Genomic DNA, 17,261 nt, shown 5'->3' on the forward strand with positions numbered 1-17,261 from the left:
GCAGCTTTTCGCTTCGCAGACCACAATTTGCCAAATTTTAATTCATCTTACTTGACATCAACTTAAACTTTTAAATATTAGCTACAATTTTATTTTCAATTACTATAAAGAGGTCAGTCTACTGGAAGTTTGTTGTCTTATAGTATTGGGACAAAAATTTTTAAGTTATCAGCAGGGGCGTTGCCTTAAATGGAACACTGGAGCTGTTGATCCACCTAAAAAATAAAAATAAAAGGTACAAAAAGTTTTAGTTTTCGAGTTTAAGCTTTTAAATACGTTGCTTTAAATGGGGCCCTGCTTCGGCTGTACCACCCCAAACTGAATCAAAATAATTTATTTAAGCTAAGGAATTGAGCTTTAAAATAAAAATAAAATTTTTATATTAGCTTAAAGAATAAAAAAGTTATGTAATCATGAAGTTGTACAAAAAATACAGCCAAATTTGTACATGAACGTCGTTAATTTCCCTGCTAAGTTAGTTGTTTTAATATTTTTATTTGATGTTCAAAATGGCCATAAAACTAAAGCTGCAAGCTCAATCTGTGTCAGCAGCATTTTAAACGTATACAAGCTTTTAATACAATAAGTTGAAAAAGGTGAATTCTGGAGTACCATGAACTTTCAGCACCATGTATATTAAATCATGGTAGTAGTTTAAAGTTCACTACAACGCAAGAACAACGAATAAAAGCAGGAGCAACTTGAGCTGGAAAGCTTAAGGAAGGAAATTCGAGCAAGAAAAACTCGAGTAGCGGCAACTCGAGCAGGAAAACTCGAACACAGACAACTCGAGCAGGAGAAACTTGAGCAGGAAAGCTTAAGGAGGGAAAAATCGAGCAGGAAACACTCGAGTAGCGGCAACTCTAGCAGGAAAAACTTAAGCAGGATCAGAATAGATTTTTTCGATAAAAAGTAGTTAAAAATTTTAAGAAACTGTAGTTTTTTGCACTAATTATATACTTTTATAGTCACTCAGATTTTTATAGCAAACAAACGTTTTGTTACATTTACAAATTTATGTAGTTGTATCAAAAAAAGGTCTGGAATAGTTCAAATAAAAGTTTAGAAGCATGGTAGTCTTTTTTAAATCTCTGCATCCCCTAACAAAAATACCACGCGATGCCACTGATTTTCAGTAAAGTTAACAAAAAGAGAACGGTGTTTAAACACTAGTGTAGAGACTTTTATAATGATTTTCAAGAATGTTTAATAAGTCTTGAGTAGCAAAGACAGTTTAAAAAATAAAAACCTTACGTCTTAATATTGGACTCGGCAGCCACTTATAAGTTGCGGGTCATTTTTCTATAAAAGTTGCTCGTAGGCCGCGGGTAGTTGAAGTAGTAAATAATCTAAACCAATGATGTAAAAAAAAAATGCAATAATAAAGCACTCGTAACTAGTAACAACTTAAAATAGGTCCTAGTCGTGAGTGTTTACAACACTTATTTTATTTTTTAGAAATAGTATGTTTTTAGCAAAATTCTATTTTAAATTCTATTATTTTGATTTTAGCAAAAAAGTATTCCGCGGGCTGCAAGTTTTCGCTTCGCAGACCAAAGCTTATCAAATTCTATCTAAATATAGTTCATCTTACTTGATATCAACTTAAACTTTTAAATATTAGCTACAATTTTAGATTAGCATGTTCATCGTAATCTAATAATACAATAATTAACTTGGTCAATGTTACTTGCAATGCAGAGGTGATGGATAAACAGAAAAACTTTCACTTTTAGTTTGTATACCGTTTGAAGTGTTTCAATTAAATTGTAATCACAAAACAAAAATTCAACTAAGTTAGAAAACAAGTTTTATTGTATCAGGATTCGGCAGCTTTTTAAGAGGAACGGGCTAAATTTGTTAAAAAAGAACTTTGTGGACTAAAATTAGTTTAAAAAAAATAGTGCACCTGCCGAACGAAATAAACATATAAAAGGGAGCATCACATACATAAAAAAGCCGTATTTGTAAAGGTTATTACATTAAAGTATATAATTTATTAAACGACGAAAAAATACGCTCAAAATATTTGGTCCTAGGATCTGGTGCACAAAGAACCTTTCGATTATCGAGTCGCACACCACGGATACCTTTTAACGTCTTGTACAGAGCGTTAAAGCTTAGATTTATATTTTCAACCAGTTGTTCTCAGTTAAAAAACACGTCGCGGGCTATAAATGTTTGGTTATCGCAGTTTGTTGATCCCTTACTTAAAACTTTGTGAGTTAAAAGTAAAGAAAAACTAACTTAGGTCGCTTTACTACCCATAAATTTCTCTAAGTTGCTATAAAGTGCGAATTAGTTTACCAAATTAGATATTTTTGTTACTTAATAAATGATAGCTAGCTATTTATACAAGATGTATATAAATATTTTTTCATATAGATTTAAAACTTCACTACTTACATATTTCTTTGTATTGCTAAGTGCATGTTCGCTTTTTATAAAAAAAATACGTTTTAAGTTTAAAATATATAGCAAAGTTGTTGTAAATTTATTTACAGCTGTTTATTCTTTTATAGATATTTCTTAAATCGTTAAAAGGAATAATAAAAAACTTTGAAAAGTTTACCGAAAGAACATGATATTGAAAAAGAATTCAAATTTTTTATTACATTTTTAAAGCTGTAAGTTGTTAAATAATTTCATCTAAACTTTGAAGAAAAAAAAACTTTGATTAACACCTGTAAAAGGAATAATGATTTGTTTTAGTATAGAGACTTATTTCAATGCTATGCTTTAATAGTGTCTATAAATTGCTGTGATGCAAAAGTAGAGAAAGATTATTTTTTTTGAGTCTAAATATGTATAAATTTAAAACGTTTTCTTGCATCATTCATGAAATGAAAAGAACTTTTATATAAAAATTTATTTTGTTAATGTAACTAAACAGTGAAAAAAAATTCTCGTAAGTAAAAATGTATAATTGATTACAAAAGTAAAATAACACTTCCAAAAAGAACTGTAAAATGAACTTGATTGCACAAATACTCTTTTCTTTTATTATTAATGTACCTTTACTGTTGCTCCATGAGTTAATCAGCTGTTGAATTAGCTGTTGTTCATAATATTTTAAATTTTAGCTTTCAGCTCTAAAGTTATGTTGGTTTGTCATTAAAATAATTCATAATGAGTATTTTTTTACTCGCTTACTTATTTCCGTTAAGATTGAACAATATTATTACCATAAATAATTATACTTTTTTTAAGAAAAAAGCCTGTTAACCTATGAAATAGTAATTAGTCGTTAATTAGTTGTGTTTAAGTTTGTGATAGCTTAAAAGTTAAAGCAGTATAAAATAGTGGGCATTTTGTGCATAATTGTTTTCTTGAAACTAGTACATTTTTACAATGATTTGTCTTAAAAGAAGTCAAAGTTTTGTTTTAGTTTTATTCTAAAAGTAAAATCTTTAGTTTTAAGCATTTTTAGAAATTTTTATATATAAATATGGACTACTATATGTATGTGTTAGGATTTTGAAAGGTTTAGAACTTTTGTAACTAAAGTGTGGGTATATTTTTACTAAAATTTAAAATATAAACTTAAATCTTAGTACTTTTGACATGTCTGAGCTTACTTAAAATCAATAAAAAACAAATAATGACTTTTTTCAAACTGTAAAGTTTCTGAATACAGTTATCAGTTTCTTTCCATTCTTACGTAAGAATAGTCAAAATAATTTTAAATATATATTTAGATAATGGTTTAAATAAACAAAAAAAAAACTTTAAAATGTTTTATCATAGAAAATAATAGTTTTAAAAATACAAGATGTTTTTGGTTTACAGTTTATTTTAGACAAAATATCAAAAAGAATCTGCAATTTTTCTTCAAAGACTTCTATTGTTCAAAATTAACAATGGAAGACACATGAGTGGAGTGATGGGGCACAGAGTCTCCAGTTGAGGCAAAGTCTCATGCATGGAACCTTGTAGTGGATGTTGATTCTGTGGGTACAGCAGTAGTTGACGATGATTCTTGGGTCCCAGTAAAGATGGAAGTAGTCGTATTTGTCGAGGACCTTTTGGACCTTTTCCATGACGCAAGCGCAGTAGTGAGTTCTCAAAGTCTTAATCAAATCATGTGGGTTGGTACCGAAAGCACTGTAGAAGAATTTGTCGAATTGGATCAAGTGACAACGGGCACGCTGCAAAATAAAATAAGTTATAGAGTTTGTGATCAATCGCTAAAAGAAAAACTATAAAAACAATACTTACTTCCTTCAATCTTTGTTCAAGACAAGCACGAGTGTGATCACGTTTACCGTAAAGGCACTTAGTGAAGATTGAGACCTTTGATTTTCTTGAGACCATGCAAGCTTCCCATTTAGCCTTGACGCTGTAGACCATTTGTTCGGAGCACAATTTCCATTGTTTGATGCGGGCGTCCCATTTTTGGTAGAGGCATTCGACTTGACGGTAGAGTTTGTCCTTTTGGAGACGGACCCAGACCTTAGCTTGTTCTCTGAGGAGATCATGGAATTGGTCGATTTGAGCTTGAGTTGGGGATCTGTGTTAAAATATTGCTAATAAAATTAATACAATTAATGTAGAACTAAGTTTGAGTTGTGGTTTTTGTTAAAATCGTATACCATTAAGTAATCCATTTGTTTGTTATTGATATAATTTTAAGAAATAATTTATTTTATTAATATTTCAAATATCATACAATCAATGTTGTTTTGAAATATTATACGACAGATTATCTGAAATTTGAATAATTATTTCTACCAGTATAAGTTACTTACTTGTAGTATCTTGGGTACTTGCACAAGAGGATTTGTTCAAGACCAACCAAAGCTTTACTGCACCATTCATCGATTTGTCTGTGCCATTCAGTGTAAGCCAAGACGAGTTCTCTGTTGTAACCTTCGAATTTCTTGTTGATTTCGTCGATATAGAATTGGTATGGGAAGAGACCTCCAACAATTTGTTCTAAACATTCAAGTTGGTTATTTCGAATAATTATTATATTTTAGCTATTTTTTACGTTTATCGATGTACTTTTAAAATGACATCATAAGTTAAAAATATTTATGTTTAGTTTAATTTTTTCAATAATCTTACCTTTAGCACAGGTCTTGAGGTTTCTGTAACCGCAGTGGTTCCAGTCGGCCTTGAAAGCACTGACACCGCAAAGTCCGAACTTGGTTGATGGGGCACATGGCAAACGGACACTAGAAAAATATTATTGCTATAGAAACATTTTCGAAAAATAACTATGTTTAAAATGTAACAAAACTTACCATGATCTTCTGCGGTGCATTCTTGACAAACCGTAGCAGTTACCTCTGAAGTAGACTTTGTAGAAACATCTGTAGTCGCATTCGATGGTGTAGACGGCTCTGTAGACTTCGTTGTAGAATCCTTGAACCAAAACTTGGTTGTAACGGACCATTTCTTCGCTCCAGTGAGTGATGACTTCTTCGAAGTTTTCTGGCATAGCTTTACCGGCTGTCAAAAAAAAAGAGTTAAATTATACTTGGAAGCGAGCATGATTATCTTTATTTCTAAGGCTTACCGTAAAGACAGGTGAAGATGTTTCTGACGAAAGCGATCTTTCTCAAACGAAGTTTTTCAAGAGCTTCCTTGTAGCAAGCAATCATTCTGTCGGCTTTTTTGTACAATCTGTCGTGGAAACAGGTGACACGGGTCTTACGGGTGGCAAGAGCTTGTCTGAATCTGTATTTTTTTTTTGTTAAGATTTTGTTTGTTTATATACAAGTGAGCTAATGTAAAATACTCACTGAGCAATGATTTGGTTGTGGAAGTGTTCGATTCTGAGCATGAATGAGTGAATTTGGTTGATGTAGCGGCCTTCGGCTTGTTTCTTGAGAGATTCAAGTTCAGCTTTGTAAGCACCGACTCTTTGTTCGTACATGTTCATGGTGTAAGCTTGGTAAGCACGACGGAAGTATTCTCTGAAGATTTCAACGTAGTATTCGTTGACTTCGCAGACTTGTTTTTTCCATTGTTGCATTTGAGCGAAGAGGTCCAATTGGATCTTGGCTCTGGCTTCGGTGAGCTTTTCGACCATTTCGTTGACACGAGTATCGGCTTGGTCCTCTGAGAATTAAATAAAATTAAGAAAATGGTTTTAAGTTTCAAAAAGTTGTATAAATTTTATACAATGTTTTAAAAATTTGCAGGTTTATTTTTACAATATTCAATTATTTAGCTTTTTATTAAGGATTTGCTTTTAATTATCATTGGTAAAGCTACTTAAAAGTTAGTATCACTAGCAGAAAATTTGTTGAATCATAAGTTAGTATAGCTATTTCTATATAGTCGTCTTTTTAATAAGAAAATAAGCCTTAATTACCAAATATAAAGTCTGTTAAAAAATTTCACTTGCAATTCAATATATGACTACAGTTTGTATAACTTTAGAACTAACCGGCTTCACAACCCTTTGGAATAAAGCATTTTGGGAATTCAACAAGGATGTCTCTGTAGTAAGCACCGGTGCACCAAGCGTGGTTGAAGTGAATTCTGTAGCAGTAATAGCTGTTTCTGGGCAACACATGGAAGTTGTGAGCGCACCAGTAATCGTATGATGGGCAGCTAAAAGTAGCGGCTTGGGCAGCCTAAGAATAATATTAAAACCAAATCAAAATGTTTAGTAACAGTTTTTACACAACTAATGAAGCAAGTGCAAAAATACTGAATATATTTATTGTTCACTTGTTGATCCAATTTAAAACATTAAAATGTTATTTTGTTTAAAACTGATTTAGTAAAGATAACGTAAAAAAGGGATTTGAAATAAGCTACTTTAGTTTTACTGAAAGTTTTAGTTATTACTACGCATAAGCTTTTAGGTTGAATATTATTTTTTTAATACTTCAAATTTAAACTTACAACAATGCATGCCAAGAAGGCAACGACAAATTTCATTTTTATTGATTGTCCGTATACGATACACTCAATAACAATGTGTACTGTTACTTGAAAATCATGCCCTTTTATAGGTTTCTTATAACAACAAATTACTTGTACAAACAAGTTTAATTGGATTAAGCTGCAAAACTGCACTTGAAAATAAAGTTAAAACAACAGACTTAAGTGGTTTGTTATTAATGTCGTTGGTTAGTTGTTTTAATTGCAAATAAAGTTACAATGTATGGTTAAACACTGACTGCTGTTTTTATCCAATAGCGGTTGAAGTTTTAAACAAACTTTTGCATATTATAGTACTTAACGGTAATAAAGTAGTTTGTTTTCGAAAAATAGTGAATTACAATAAAACTTGAATCATATTCAAAAACATTCACCAGCTTTTATTACTGCCTGCTAATTATTTTAAAATTTAAGAAAAATTTAAGCGAAATTTTCTTGTTAAAATATAGCTGAGGTTATATAAGTAAGTATTTTTTATAAACATATAGTTTAATTGTAATCAATAATTCACCTAACAATTTTTTTTGATAATACAAAAACCTTTCTTTAATGTTTTGTTTTATAAATGATGAAATACATAAAACGTTAAAAACTTAACAAAGCTATCTTTGAGGAAACTTGTTTTTTATATTGTTTTATTTACATTAAATTCCTACTATAAAGCAGGGGTAGGCAAACTGCTGCCTGCCAAGCAAAATTTCTGATCCCTGACGTTTTTAAGCTACCATGCAACTAATGCATTTAGAAGCAAGTATAAGCTTTTTCATTATTAAGATTTAAAATATGGCACTTTTTGCTAGAAATGTTTGTCACATGTGCTATATTTTTATGCATACTCACTTATACAGTAAAAGCGATTATTAAAGGGCTGTTTCTTTTCGAAGTGGTTTGCAAAGAACTTGTACCAGTAATTATTGCTCTATCCTCATAAAAAGATAGCAGATCTCTATTATAAAGATTATATTTGAGTTGAAACGGAATATATTTTGATATATTATTCTAGATTTTTTAGTCAGTTATACTACATTTATCTATTTATTTCAGCTTTTCTCAGTCGATTTCTTAATTGTATAAATACTTTTAGAAAAAAAGTTGAATAAAATGTTGATAGTTATATCAAAAAGTTGTTTTTAAATCTTATTTTAAAAGTTAAATTTTAGCAACTTGATTTAAACACGTTTATGTTAACCATTTAGTAAAAATGTGTCAGTAAAAATTTTGTATTTCAACTTGAACCAATTGATTATTTTAAGTGTGTAAAATTCACTAAAAAAAAAACTAATTTAAAAAAATATTAACTTTTTCTAAACGGTCAAAGTAATCACAAAACTTAAAAAAAAACTTATTTTTATGAACAATATTAACTAGTTATACAGATAGGTTAGCATATAATTACTAAAAATAAATATTAAGTAGCCTAAACTTGCAATTTGAAATGATTGAATGCTTTTAGATTGTTTATAACTAAATTTTAGTTGAAACCCTAGTTCAAGGGTCGGCAGCCTTTATAAACTAAAATCCTGATTAACAAAAAAAAACAAATTATCAAATCTGTGTTCTTCGGAAAAATTACATTATAAGAAAAAAATATCTTTATTGAAGTAGACTGCAAATTAAATTTATGTTTTGTAAATAATTTAACTTTTATTTTAAGCTAGTTCAAAAAAAACGTAAAAAACGTTTAAAAAGTAAATTACGGCCTGTAGTTTTGTATACTTTTCTTTGAAAAAATATAATACAACAAACGTGTAACTAAAAGAAATCACTAAAGTCTCGAACGAGATGAAAACTTTTTTTAAAACTTATAGTCAACATAAAACCTCTTAACTAGTAAACTTTTAGCTCAATTCCTTTTTTTATAATAAAATTTTTTGGAAGTTGTTTGACTTGCAAACTTATTTATACTCTTTTTCTTTTCTAGCCAAGTAAATTTTGTTTATCTATTTAGAAAAGTAATTCTCTGAGTAATTTTTATTTACAGGAAAACTTGTTACAGTATTTTGGGTTCTTTAATAAAGTATCTGATAGGTAAAATTCCTTGTTTTAAGTTAAACATCTTAAAACTTTACGGTTCTAAATAATTTTAAAAAGATTATTTTAGGCAGTTAAAAGTTACAACATTTGACATAAAAGTACAAAATCTAAATTTTGCGATGTTTACTAAACAAAGTTTTTAACAGGTTTTTGTTTAATTAACGTGGTTCTGTATAATATATCAGTTTATTGTTTAAACAAGTATTCTTTGATCGTAGTTTATTTTTGTAATAAAGTTGTCTTTTATTTTTAAAGTAATACTATTGAAATCAACATTTCATTTTATAGCTTATATTTTTTTAATAACTTTAAAGCGTGTCAATAAATATAGAATCTTTTGTAAAAAAAATTCTTTAAGCTTTTTCAAAACAATTTATCCAATTTCCAAAACAACATTGTTTATTTGAAAGAGTTAATTTCTTTACAATTAATACGTAAGAAACGAGAAGTTTTCTTTACTTTTGTCATAAAATAGACAACATTTTGAATGTTTTTTGGCATTTGGCAGTAATTGTAGAAGACGATGTGCTCAAGTATGTTTTATTACAAACACGTTAAGATGCTCCTTTTTTTAAGCTCTAAGATACTTGTTAGTATTCTTTGATCATTTGTGTTCAACTGTAGTTATAGTACAGCGTGGTGTAGTTATCATTTATATTTGATCATGATACTTATGTTACTTCTAGTTAAAGTAAATAAAACATTAGTTTTCATTCGATTTGTATATTGTTCTGTATGTTTCTACAACCTATTCTCTATTCTCTACAAGCAGCCCCTTTATGGAGATAAATTCATCAATTACAATTGTACACAATTTTATATTTTAACAAACAGGTATATTTGTTATATATGAAAACTATTTACTTTATACAATTCACGGACTGGCTTAAATATGGGAGTAAAGCCAGAAATATTTTGTATGCGATAAATATTTAGAAACATGTAAACATTTAACAACAATAGGTGCATAAAAGATCATAACTGCTTATTTACTTTATTAAAGATACTATTTAAATGTCTAACTGTTTTATATCAATGTTAATTTTTATAGTTAATAGTTAGGAAATGTATAAAGTTGTAAAAAATTTTATTACTTTCAAAAGTTTTTGTTAACAATGACAAAACTTAACAAACTATTAATTAAGGATGCTTTATTTTTGTATCATTATTTTCTGAAATTCCTTTAAGTTTTTAGTAGGTCTAATAACATTATGATCTAAATAGTAATTTATCTAAAATTTACCTACTATTTTCGAAATTAAACTAATGATTTAGAAGTACATAGTAAAATAAACATAAAACAACAAAAAATTTTAAATAAAATTCTTTAGAAATCTCATATGTTATTATTGTATAAATTAAACTTAAAATTTCTTTTACGCATTAGCTTATTTTTTATGTTTTAAAACTTTTTAAGTGTTTTTATTTTAGAAAAGTGACTGACCTAATACGATTTTTTAATCAAAATTTAGACGAAATTGGTTATAGGTTTTTTAATTATGAGGTCGATTCTGGAACCGGATCCAGATAATTTTAAGCTAATAAAATCATACATATAATACTTTATTTTGTTCAAACCTACAATGGAAGAATATAAGTTTTAAAAACCGGTTTACCAGGAAATCCTTTAGCGGACTTTGTCTTATATCAAAAATTAAACCTCGGCAGACCATGTATTTTTTTAAAATCAAAAATTTTATTTTTGATTTTAAATGCAAACTGTATTGTTTTTAAACATCTTGTTATCAGTACTGCTGTTAACGGTAAACAAAATTTGTAACACATTGTAAAAGTTATGCAATATAAAGCTTAACATAAGTTTTTATAAGCTAAAAATCACGTTGCGCAAAAGAGCTTTGGCAAGTTCTGCACGTTGCTTATCTCCACAGTTGCGAAAATTATTTAGCTATCAATTGCCCTTCTATTAGCTTAGTAGGAAAAATGAGGTATAGAATTTTTTAACCGTTGAGTGTCGCTCAAGTGCTAAGTCTGACTACAATTTATAAACTTTGATAACTTGTTTTTCAAAACGTTTTATATGAGGCGATTATTTAGTCGGCTTCAAGGTCAAAAACATAAAAAGTCTAATTCAAAGAGGCCTATGCCAAATTAACAGCCGTTGTAAAATAAAGGTGATTTTAGAACAAACTTTCAGCGTTACTTTAGTTTCTATGCTCAACTCTGAACTGCGGCTATGATTTAGCGAACAAATGTTTAATTTAAAGAAAACAAGCAAACAGTCGGTAGTTTACTTATTTTAAGTTCAGCAAGTTCTGTCATAAAACAAGAGTGGACAACAAACGGCTTACAATGTTAGGATATGGCCCGCAATTTAAATTTTAACGACAAAAATCTTATATAAAATTAAAAATTAAAAATTTGATTTAATAACATTTTAGAAGCAGAATAAAATTTTAAACGAGAGTAAACTGTAATGCTAATTTCGCGGTCATAGTGTAACAAATTGTAACTTACAACTAGGTGCAATTACAAAACATCACAAAACAATAGTAACACTTTATTGTTACTTTCTAAAAGAAAAGCAGATATTCTAAAGAAAGGCAATAATTGATGGCGGAAGAATCCGGTCCGTCACGTACAGAAAGGCTATCACGTTTAGATAAACTGCCAAGTTCTTTTATAGAACGTTAAAAAAGGTATACAACAGTTGATCGAAGTTCAAAAAAGTTTTATTACAATTCACACAGTAAAAATAAGTCAATAAAGATAATATCAATATGTACGGGAAACAAAGAATCGAAACTAATACTATCAATCTTATTGCTTTTATTGGTTCAATTAATGATAAGATAGGCCAATGAAGGCAAGTTAAAAATATACCTCTAAATTTTTCAAACACCAACGAGATAAGATTTATATATATTGTATGTCTACCGCAGGGGTCGGCAAGCTGCGGCACGCGGGCCAAATGCAGCGCTCAAACCCAAAATCTGCGGCCCACGATGTACTTTTCAGCTAAAAACATACTTTTTAAAAAATAAAAAAAACAAAAGGTCTTGCTATAAAGAAATATTATTAGGCTCTTAATTTAATCAATACTCTTTACTAGTGCTACTATACTGTTTATTTAGTTGTACTTTTGGTTTAAAATAGTAACTTTCTAATAATTTTAAAGAACTGCGGCCCTCGAAGACTTTTTTCTAAATTGTGCGGCAAGCGAGCAAATTTTTTTGAAAAAACTGGCTCGCGAGTTACAAAAGGCTGCCGACCCCTGACCTATACATCAAGTGTACATCAATTATAGTACTGAACATAAATTTGGAGTTTTTCAGATGCGAGTATTACTACAGCATAGAACTTTCTTTATTTATTTAAAATCACTTTTTGTTGTGTAAGGCTAGAAATTTTAAAATTTTGTTGATTAATTGTTTTTAAATTATAGAACATAATTAAATTAATGTATTTCTTAATCGGAACAACAATGGTTCTATAAGTTTTTAGTTATAAGAAAAAGTAGTTATTTTGTTTTATGAGGAAATTAGTTTGATTTTCGTTAGTCAATAATTAGATTTGAACAAGATTAGTATTAATCTATAGCAGTTATTTTAATTCTAATAAAAATATCTTACAAAGTACCGTTCAATTTAATGTTTCTTAAAATTCAAAAAATTTAAGGGCTTGTTTCAGGAATTTCAAATTATTTCTAGATAAAGTAAAAACAAAATGCTGCATTTTTATAAGATTGTTTATCAAAACCAAAAATATTTTTTTTCGCTTTAGAACTTTAAAAATAGTTTAATAAAATAAAAAGTGTAGGTCTTATAGTAGAAAATATAGCTTTACTGTTTTTAACTAATAAAAAAATACTTAACTACACTGAAACTAAAACATATCACAGTTATATAAATACAAGCTGTTTTTGGTTAGCAGTTTATTTTAGACAAAATATCAAAAACATTCTGCAATTTTTCTTCAATGACTTCTATTGTTCAAAATTAACAATGGAAGACACATGAGTGGAGTGATGGGGCACAGAGTCTCCAGTTGAGGCAAAGTCTCATGCATGGAACCTTGTAGTGGATGTTGATTCTGTGGGTACAGCAGTAGTTGACGATGATTCTTGGGTCCCAGTAAAGATGGAAGTAGTCGTATTTGTCGAGGACCTTTTGGACTTTTTCCATGACGCAAGCGCAGTAGTGAGTTCTCAAAGTCTTGATCAAATCATGTGGGTTGGTACCGAAAGCACTGTAGAAGAACTTGTCGAATTGGATCAAGTGACAACGGGCACGCTGCAAAAAATAATAAGTTTTAGAGATTGTAATCAATCGCTAAAAGAAAACTATAAAAACAATACTTACTTCCTTCAATCTTTGTTCAAGACAAGCACGAGTGTGATCACGTTTACCGTAAAGGCACTTAGTGAAGATTGAGACCTTTGATTTTCTTGAGACCATGCAAGCTTCCCATTTAGCCTTGACAGTGTAGACCATTTGTTCGGAGCACAATTTCCATTGTTTGATGCGGGCGTCCCATTTTTGGTAGAGGCATTCGACTTGACGGTAGAGTTTGTCTTTTTGGAGACGGACCCAGACCTTAGCTTGTTCTCTGAGGAGATCATGGAATTGGTCGATTTGAGCTTGAGTTGGGGATCTGTGTTAAAATAAAGCTGATAAAACCAATACGATTAGTGTAGAGCTAAATTTTAGTTGTTGTTTTTTTAACAATCACTTAGTAACTCAATTGTTTGTTATAGATAAAATTTTAAGAAATAATATCTTAAATGCATTAATATAATATCATATAATCAAGGTAGTTTTGAAAAGGGATAAAATAGATTATCTGACTTTGAAAAATTATTTCTATCAGTATAAATTACTTACTTGTAGTATCTTGGGTATTTGCACAAGAGGATTTGTTCAAGACCAACCAAAGCTTTACTGCACCATTCATCGATTTGTCTGTGCCATTCAGTGTAAGCCAAGACGAGTTCTCTGTTGTAACCTTCGAATTTCTTGTTGATTTCGTCAATGTAGAATTGGTATGGGAAGAGACCTCCAACAATTTGTTCTAAACATTCAAGTTATTAATGTTTACAAACATTAAAATAAATTTTTGGATTTTTTTATTTTTGTTGATGTGTTCCTAAACTAACAAACATAAAAATTTAAAATTGTTTAAGTATCTTTATTACAATTGTCTTACCTTTAGCACAGGTCTTGAGGTTTCTGTAACCGCAGTGGTTCCAGTCGGCCTTGAAAGCACTGACACCGCAAAGTCCGAATTTGGTTGATGGAGCACATGGCAAACGGACACTAAAAACATTTTTCTTATAGAATCATGTTTAATAAATGACTTTGTTTATAATATAGCAAAACTTACCATGATCTTCTGCGGTGCATTCTTGACAAACCGTAGCAGTTGCCTCTGAAGTAGACTTTGTAGAAACATCTGTAGTCGCATTCGATGGTGTAGACGGCTCTGTAGACTTCGTTGTAGAATCCTTGAACCAAAACTTGGTTGTAACGGACCATTTCTTCGCTCCAGTGAGTGATGACTTCTTCGAAGTTTTCTGGCATAGCTTTACCGGCTGTCAAAAATAATTGATATGTTAGAGTTTTATTGACTAGCAAGTAGAACTTATTATTTTCTAAAACTTACCGTAAAGACAGGTGAAGATGTTTCTGACGAAAGCGATCTTTCTCAAACGAAGTTTTTCAAGAGCTTCCTTGTAGCAAGCAATCATTCTGTCGGCTTTTTTGTACAATCTGTCGTGGAAACAGGTGACACGGGTCTTACGGGTGGCAAGAGCTTGTCTGAATCTGTATTTTTTTTATTGGTTTTAGTAACATTTTGTTTTTTTAAATACAATCAACTGATGTAAGATACTCACTGAGCAATGATTTGGTTGTGGAAGTGTTCGATTCTGAGCATGAATGAGTGAATTTGGTTGATGTAGCGGCCTTCGGCTTGTTTCTTGAGAGATTCAAGTTCAGCTTCGTAGGCACCGACTCTTTGTTCGTACATGTTCATGGTGTAATCTTGGTAAGCACGGCGGAAGTATTCTCTGAAGATTTCAACGTAGTATTTGTTGACTTCGCAGACTTGTTTTTTCCACTCTTGCATTTGAGCGAAGAGGTCCAATTGGATCTTGGCTCTGGCTTCGGTGAGCTTTTCGATCATTTCGTTGACACGAGTATCGGCTTGGTCCTCTGAGATATTAATATATTTTAAATGATGGTTGTGTTTATCATATTGGTATAGATTGTTTGTAAAAACAGCTAATAAAAGAAATTTGTCACAGGTAACTAAAAGTATTAAAAAAGACAGGTTTAATCTGAATGCTTTTTGTTAACACTGTTTGAAATTAGGAACCATAGTTAGAAAGTCGGAGAAATCAGAAGTTTTTCATTAATACAGTTTTTTGCTACAAATTTATCTCTTACTTGAAAATTAAACCTATTCATAAAACATTTAGTTTATTAAAAACCTGTATTGATTATAACAAGAACAATTCGAGTTTGTAGAATTTAGAAACTAACCGGCTTCACAACCCTTTGGAATAAAGCATTTTGGGAATTCAACAAGGATGTCTCTGTAGTAAGCACCGGTGCACCAAGCGTGGTTGAAGTGAATTCTGTAGCAGTAGTAGCTGTTTCTGGGCAACACATGGAAGTTGTGAGCGCACCAGTAATCATATGATGGGCAGCTAAAAGTAGCGGCTTGGGCAGCCTGTTAGAAATATTCATTTTTAAATTATTTTTTTTCGTCACGCTAAATTAGGTAAGTATAAAATAGTTTTAGACACTCAAAGTTTAGTTTTTTATTCCATTAAAAAAAGTTAAAGATATTTTTGAAATACTTGAAGTAACAAAACCTTGAATCAAATTGTGTTTTAAAAGTTTATTTAACTAATTAGATATCAATTTATTAACTTACAACAATGCATGCCAAGAAGGCAACGACAAATTTCATTTTTATTGATTGTCCGTACACGAAACACTCAATAACAATGTGTACTGACAGTAGAAAACCAAGCCATTTTATACTAACACTGTAACAACAGTTCTAATGCAATAGGCTTTAAAAACCACTCCAGATATTATCTAAAACAACTAACTGAAGTGCTTTATTGTTCCCCTTTATTGTGGAACATGCTTTTTAATGTATTAATTAATTATAACTGTCAAACTAACCCATGCACTTTGTTTATTTAATGTCAGCTGATTCGTGTAGTGGATTGATTTCTAAATAAACTTTTTGTTGTAACACTCATTATAGATTGCGATTAATTGCATCTATTTTTACGCGCTCTGTGTTTTTAACGGCCAATTGAGTAGTTGGCTTAAATGTATTTTCCTTTCCGGGTAGGACTTAATGTTACAAAAGTTTTGACATGCTTGTTTTGAATGTGTTCAGTACGAACGAAACTGTTTTGTAAAAAGCGCATAATTTAATTTTAGCTGTAGTTATTTTGTTAGTAACCAGGTTAATCAAAAACTTATTTATCTAAAGAAAACTATTTAAATGATAATTGTTATTAATCTAATAAACTATGACTTTATAAAAAACTTTAAAAAATGTAAATTTATAAAGAGTTCATTTACTTTATAATATATAAAATTTAAAAAAAAACAAGGATTTTTAAAACTTATTTAGGCTTAAAACACATTAAATTAATGATACATTTTTATCAATAGAAAAAATAACTTAAACTTAACTAGTACTTTTGTATTTTACATATCTCAGAAACAAAAAGAACAACTAAACAATAAGTACCTGCACAAAAGTAGTTAGAAGTAAATAAAGTTACACGTTAAAAACAAGCTATAGTTACGGCAAAGATATACTTTAATGTAATGTTTTAGTAAATGTTTGTTTTTTAGAAAACTATTATTACTTTTTAAGCTTTTCTTAAAAAAAAACTTTTAATTTGTTTAAAAACTTCAAAAGCTGCTTAACTACAGTACATATTTTGTATATGATTATTAGTTTTCAAAGATAATTTATATCAGATGACTATAAACAACTTCTAAAACAAACAACTTCTATTGATTGTATAACAAATAAGTTGCTAGAGTTTTAAAGTTTTTTAAATGTTTTACAGAGAAATTGTTTACTTTAATGAGTTTGCAGCTCGATAAAAAACCACTTTACTTGTATAAATAAGTCTGAGCCCTTATATTTACATAATTATTTTAAGTATATGTCGTTATATTTATTATAAAATTAAACTTTTTATCAACACAGCATGTTCGTAAAAAACGAGCATAAATTGAACGAAACAAGTATAACGAATATTATGAAACAAATTTCGTAACTTAATTTTTTATCATAAGTTAGTAGTAAACTTAAAATGCATATACAGT

General features: G+C 29.7%; 2 protein-coding genes across 2 annotated transcripts; both read right to left on the minus strand.

Annotated features, from left to right (window-relative positions):
* Positions 1–3,775: 3,775 nt before the first annotated feature.
* Positions 3,776–6,977, minus strand: LOC145829293 (uncharacterized). The gene is made up of 9 exons (XM_082937052.1): positions 6,862–6,977; positions 6,398–6,587; positions 5,748–6,066; positions 5,522–5,682; positions 5,247–5,454; positions 5,068–5,177; positions 4,749–4,935; positions 4,219–4,510; positions 3,776–4,148 (listed from the first exon to the last, which is right to left on the minus strand). Exons 1-9 carry the CDS (start codon positions 6,895–6,897, stop codon positions 3,855–3,857), a joined length of 1,797 nt encoding a protein of 598 aa, XP_082793178.1. The 5' UTR covers positions 6,898–6,977; the 3' UTR covers positions 3,776–3,854.
* A 5,834-nt stretch (positions 6,978–12,811) lies between these two features.
* LOC145829332 (uncharacterized) lies at positions 12,812–15,968 on the minus strand. Its single transcript, XM_082937097.1, has 9 exons — positions 15,832–15,968; positions 15,435–15,624; positions 14,786–15,104; positions 14,554–14,714; positions 14,275–14,482; positions 14,098–14,207; positions 13,776–13,962; positions 13,254–13,545; positions 12,812–13,184 (listed from the first exon to the last, which is right to left on the minus strand). Exons 1-9 carry the CDS (start codon positions 15,865–15,867, stop codon positions 12,891–12,893), a joined length of 1,797 nt encoding a protein of 598 aa, XP_082793223.1. The 5' UTR covers positions 15,868–15,968; the 3' UTR covers positions 12,812–12,890.
* Between the last annotated feature and the right edge of the window lie 1,293 nt (positions 15,969–17,261).

Source organism: Thalia democratica, chromosome 2 (genome assembly GCF_965202585.1).
Source record: "Thalia democratica chromosome 2, ktThaDemo2.hap1.1, whole genome shotgun sequence".
NCBI lineage: Eukaryota > Metazoa > Chordata > Thaliacea > Salpida > Salpidae > Thalia > Thalia democratica.

Bases quoted from the DNA above. Each gene is read 5' to 3' on its own strand.
- LOC145829293 (XM_082937052.1), bottom strand. From the start codon at position 6,897: ATGAAATTTGTCGTTGCCTTCTTGGCATGCATTGTT. The intron at 6,067-6,397 runs GTTAGTTCTAAA...TTTAATTCTCAG, and splicing joins TCCAAAGGGTTGTGAAGCCG to AGGACCAAGCCGATACTCGT. The intron at 5,178-5,246 runs GTAAGTTTTGTT...ATATTTTTCTAG, and splicing joins ATGCACCGCAGAAGATCATG to TGTCCGTTTGCCATGTGCCC.
- LOC145829332 (XM_082937097.1), bottom strand. From the start codon at position 15,867: ATGAAATTTGTCGTTGCCTTCTTGGCATGCATTGTT. The intron at 15,625-15,831 runs GTAAGTTAATAA...TATTTCTAACAG, and splicing joins CCTTCTTGGCATGCATTGTT to GCTGCCCAAGCCGCTACTTT. The intron at 15,105-15,434 runs GTTAGTTTCTAA...TTAATATCTCAG, and splicing joins TCCAAAGGGTTGTGAAGCCG to AGGACCAAGCCGATACTCGT.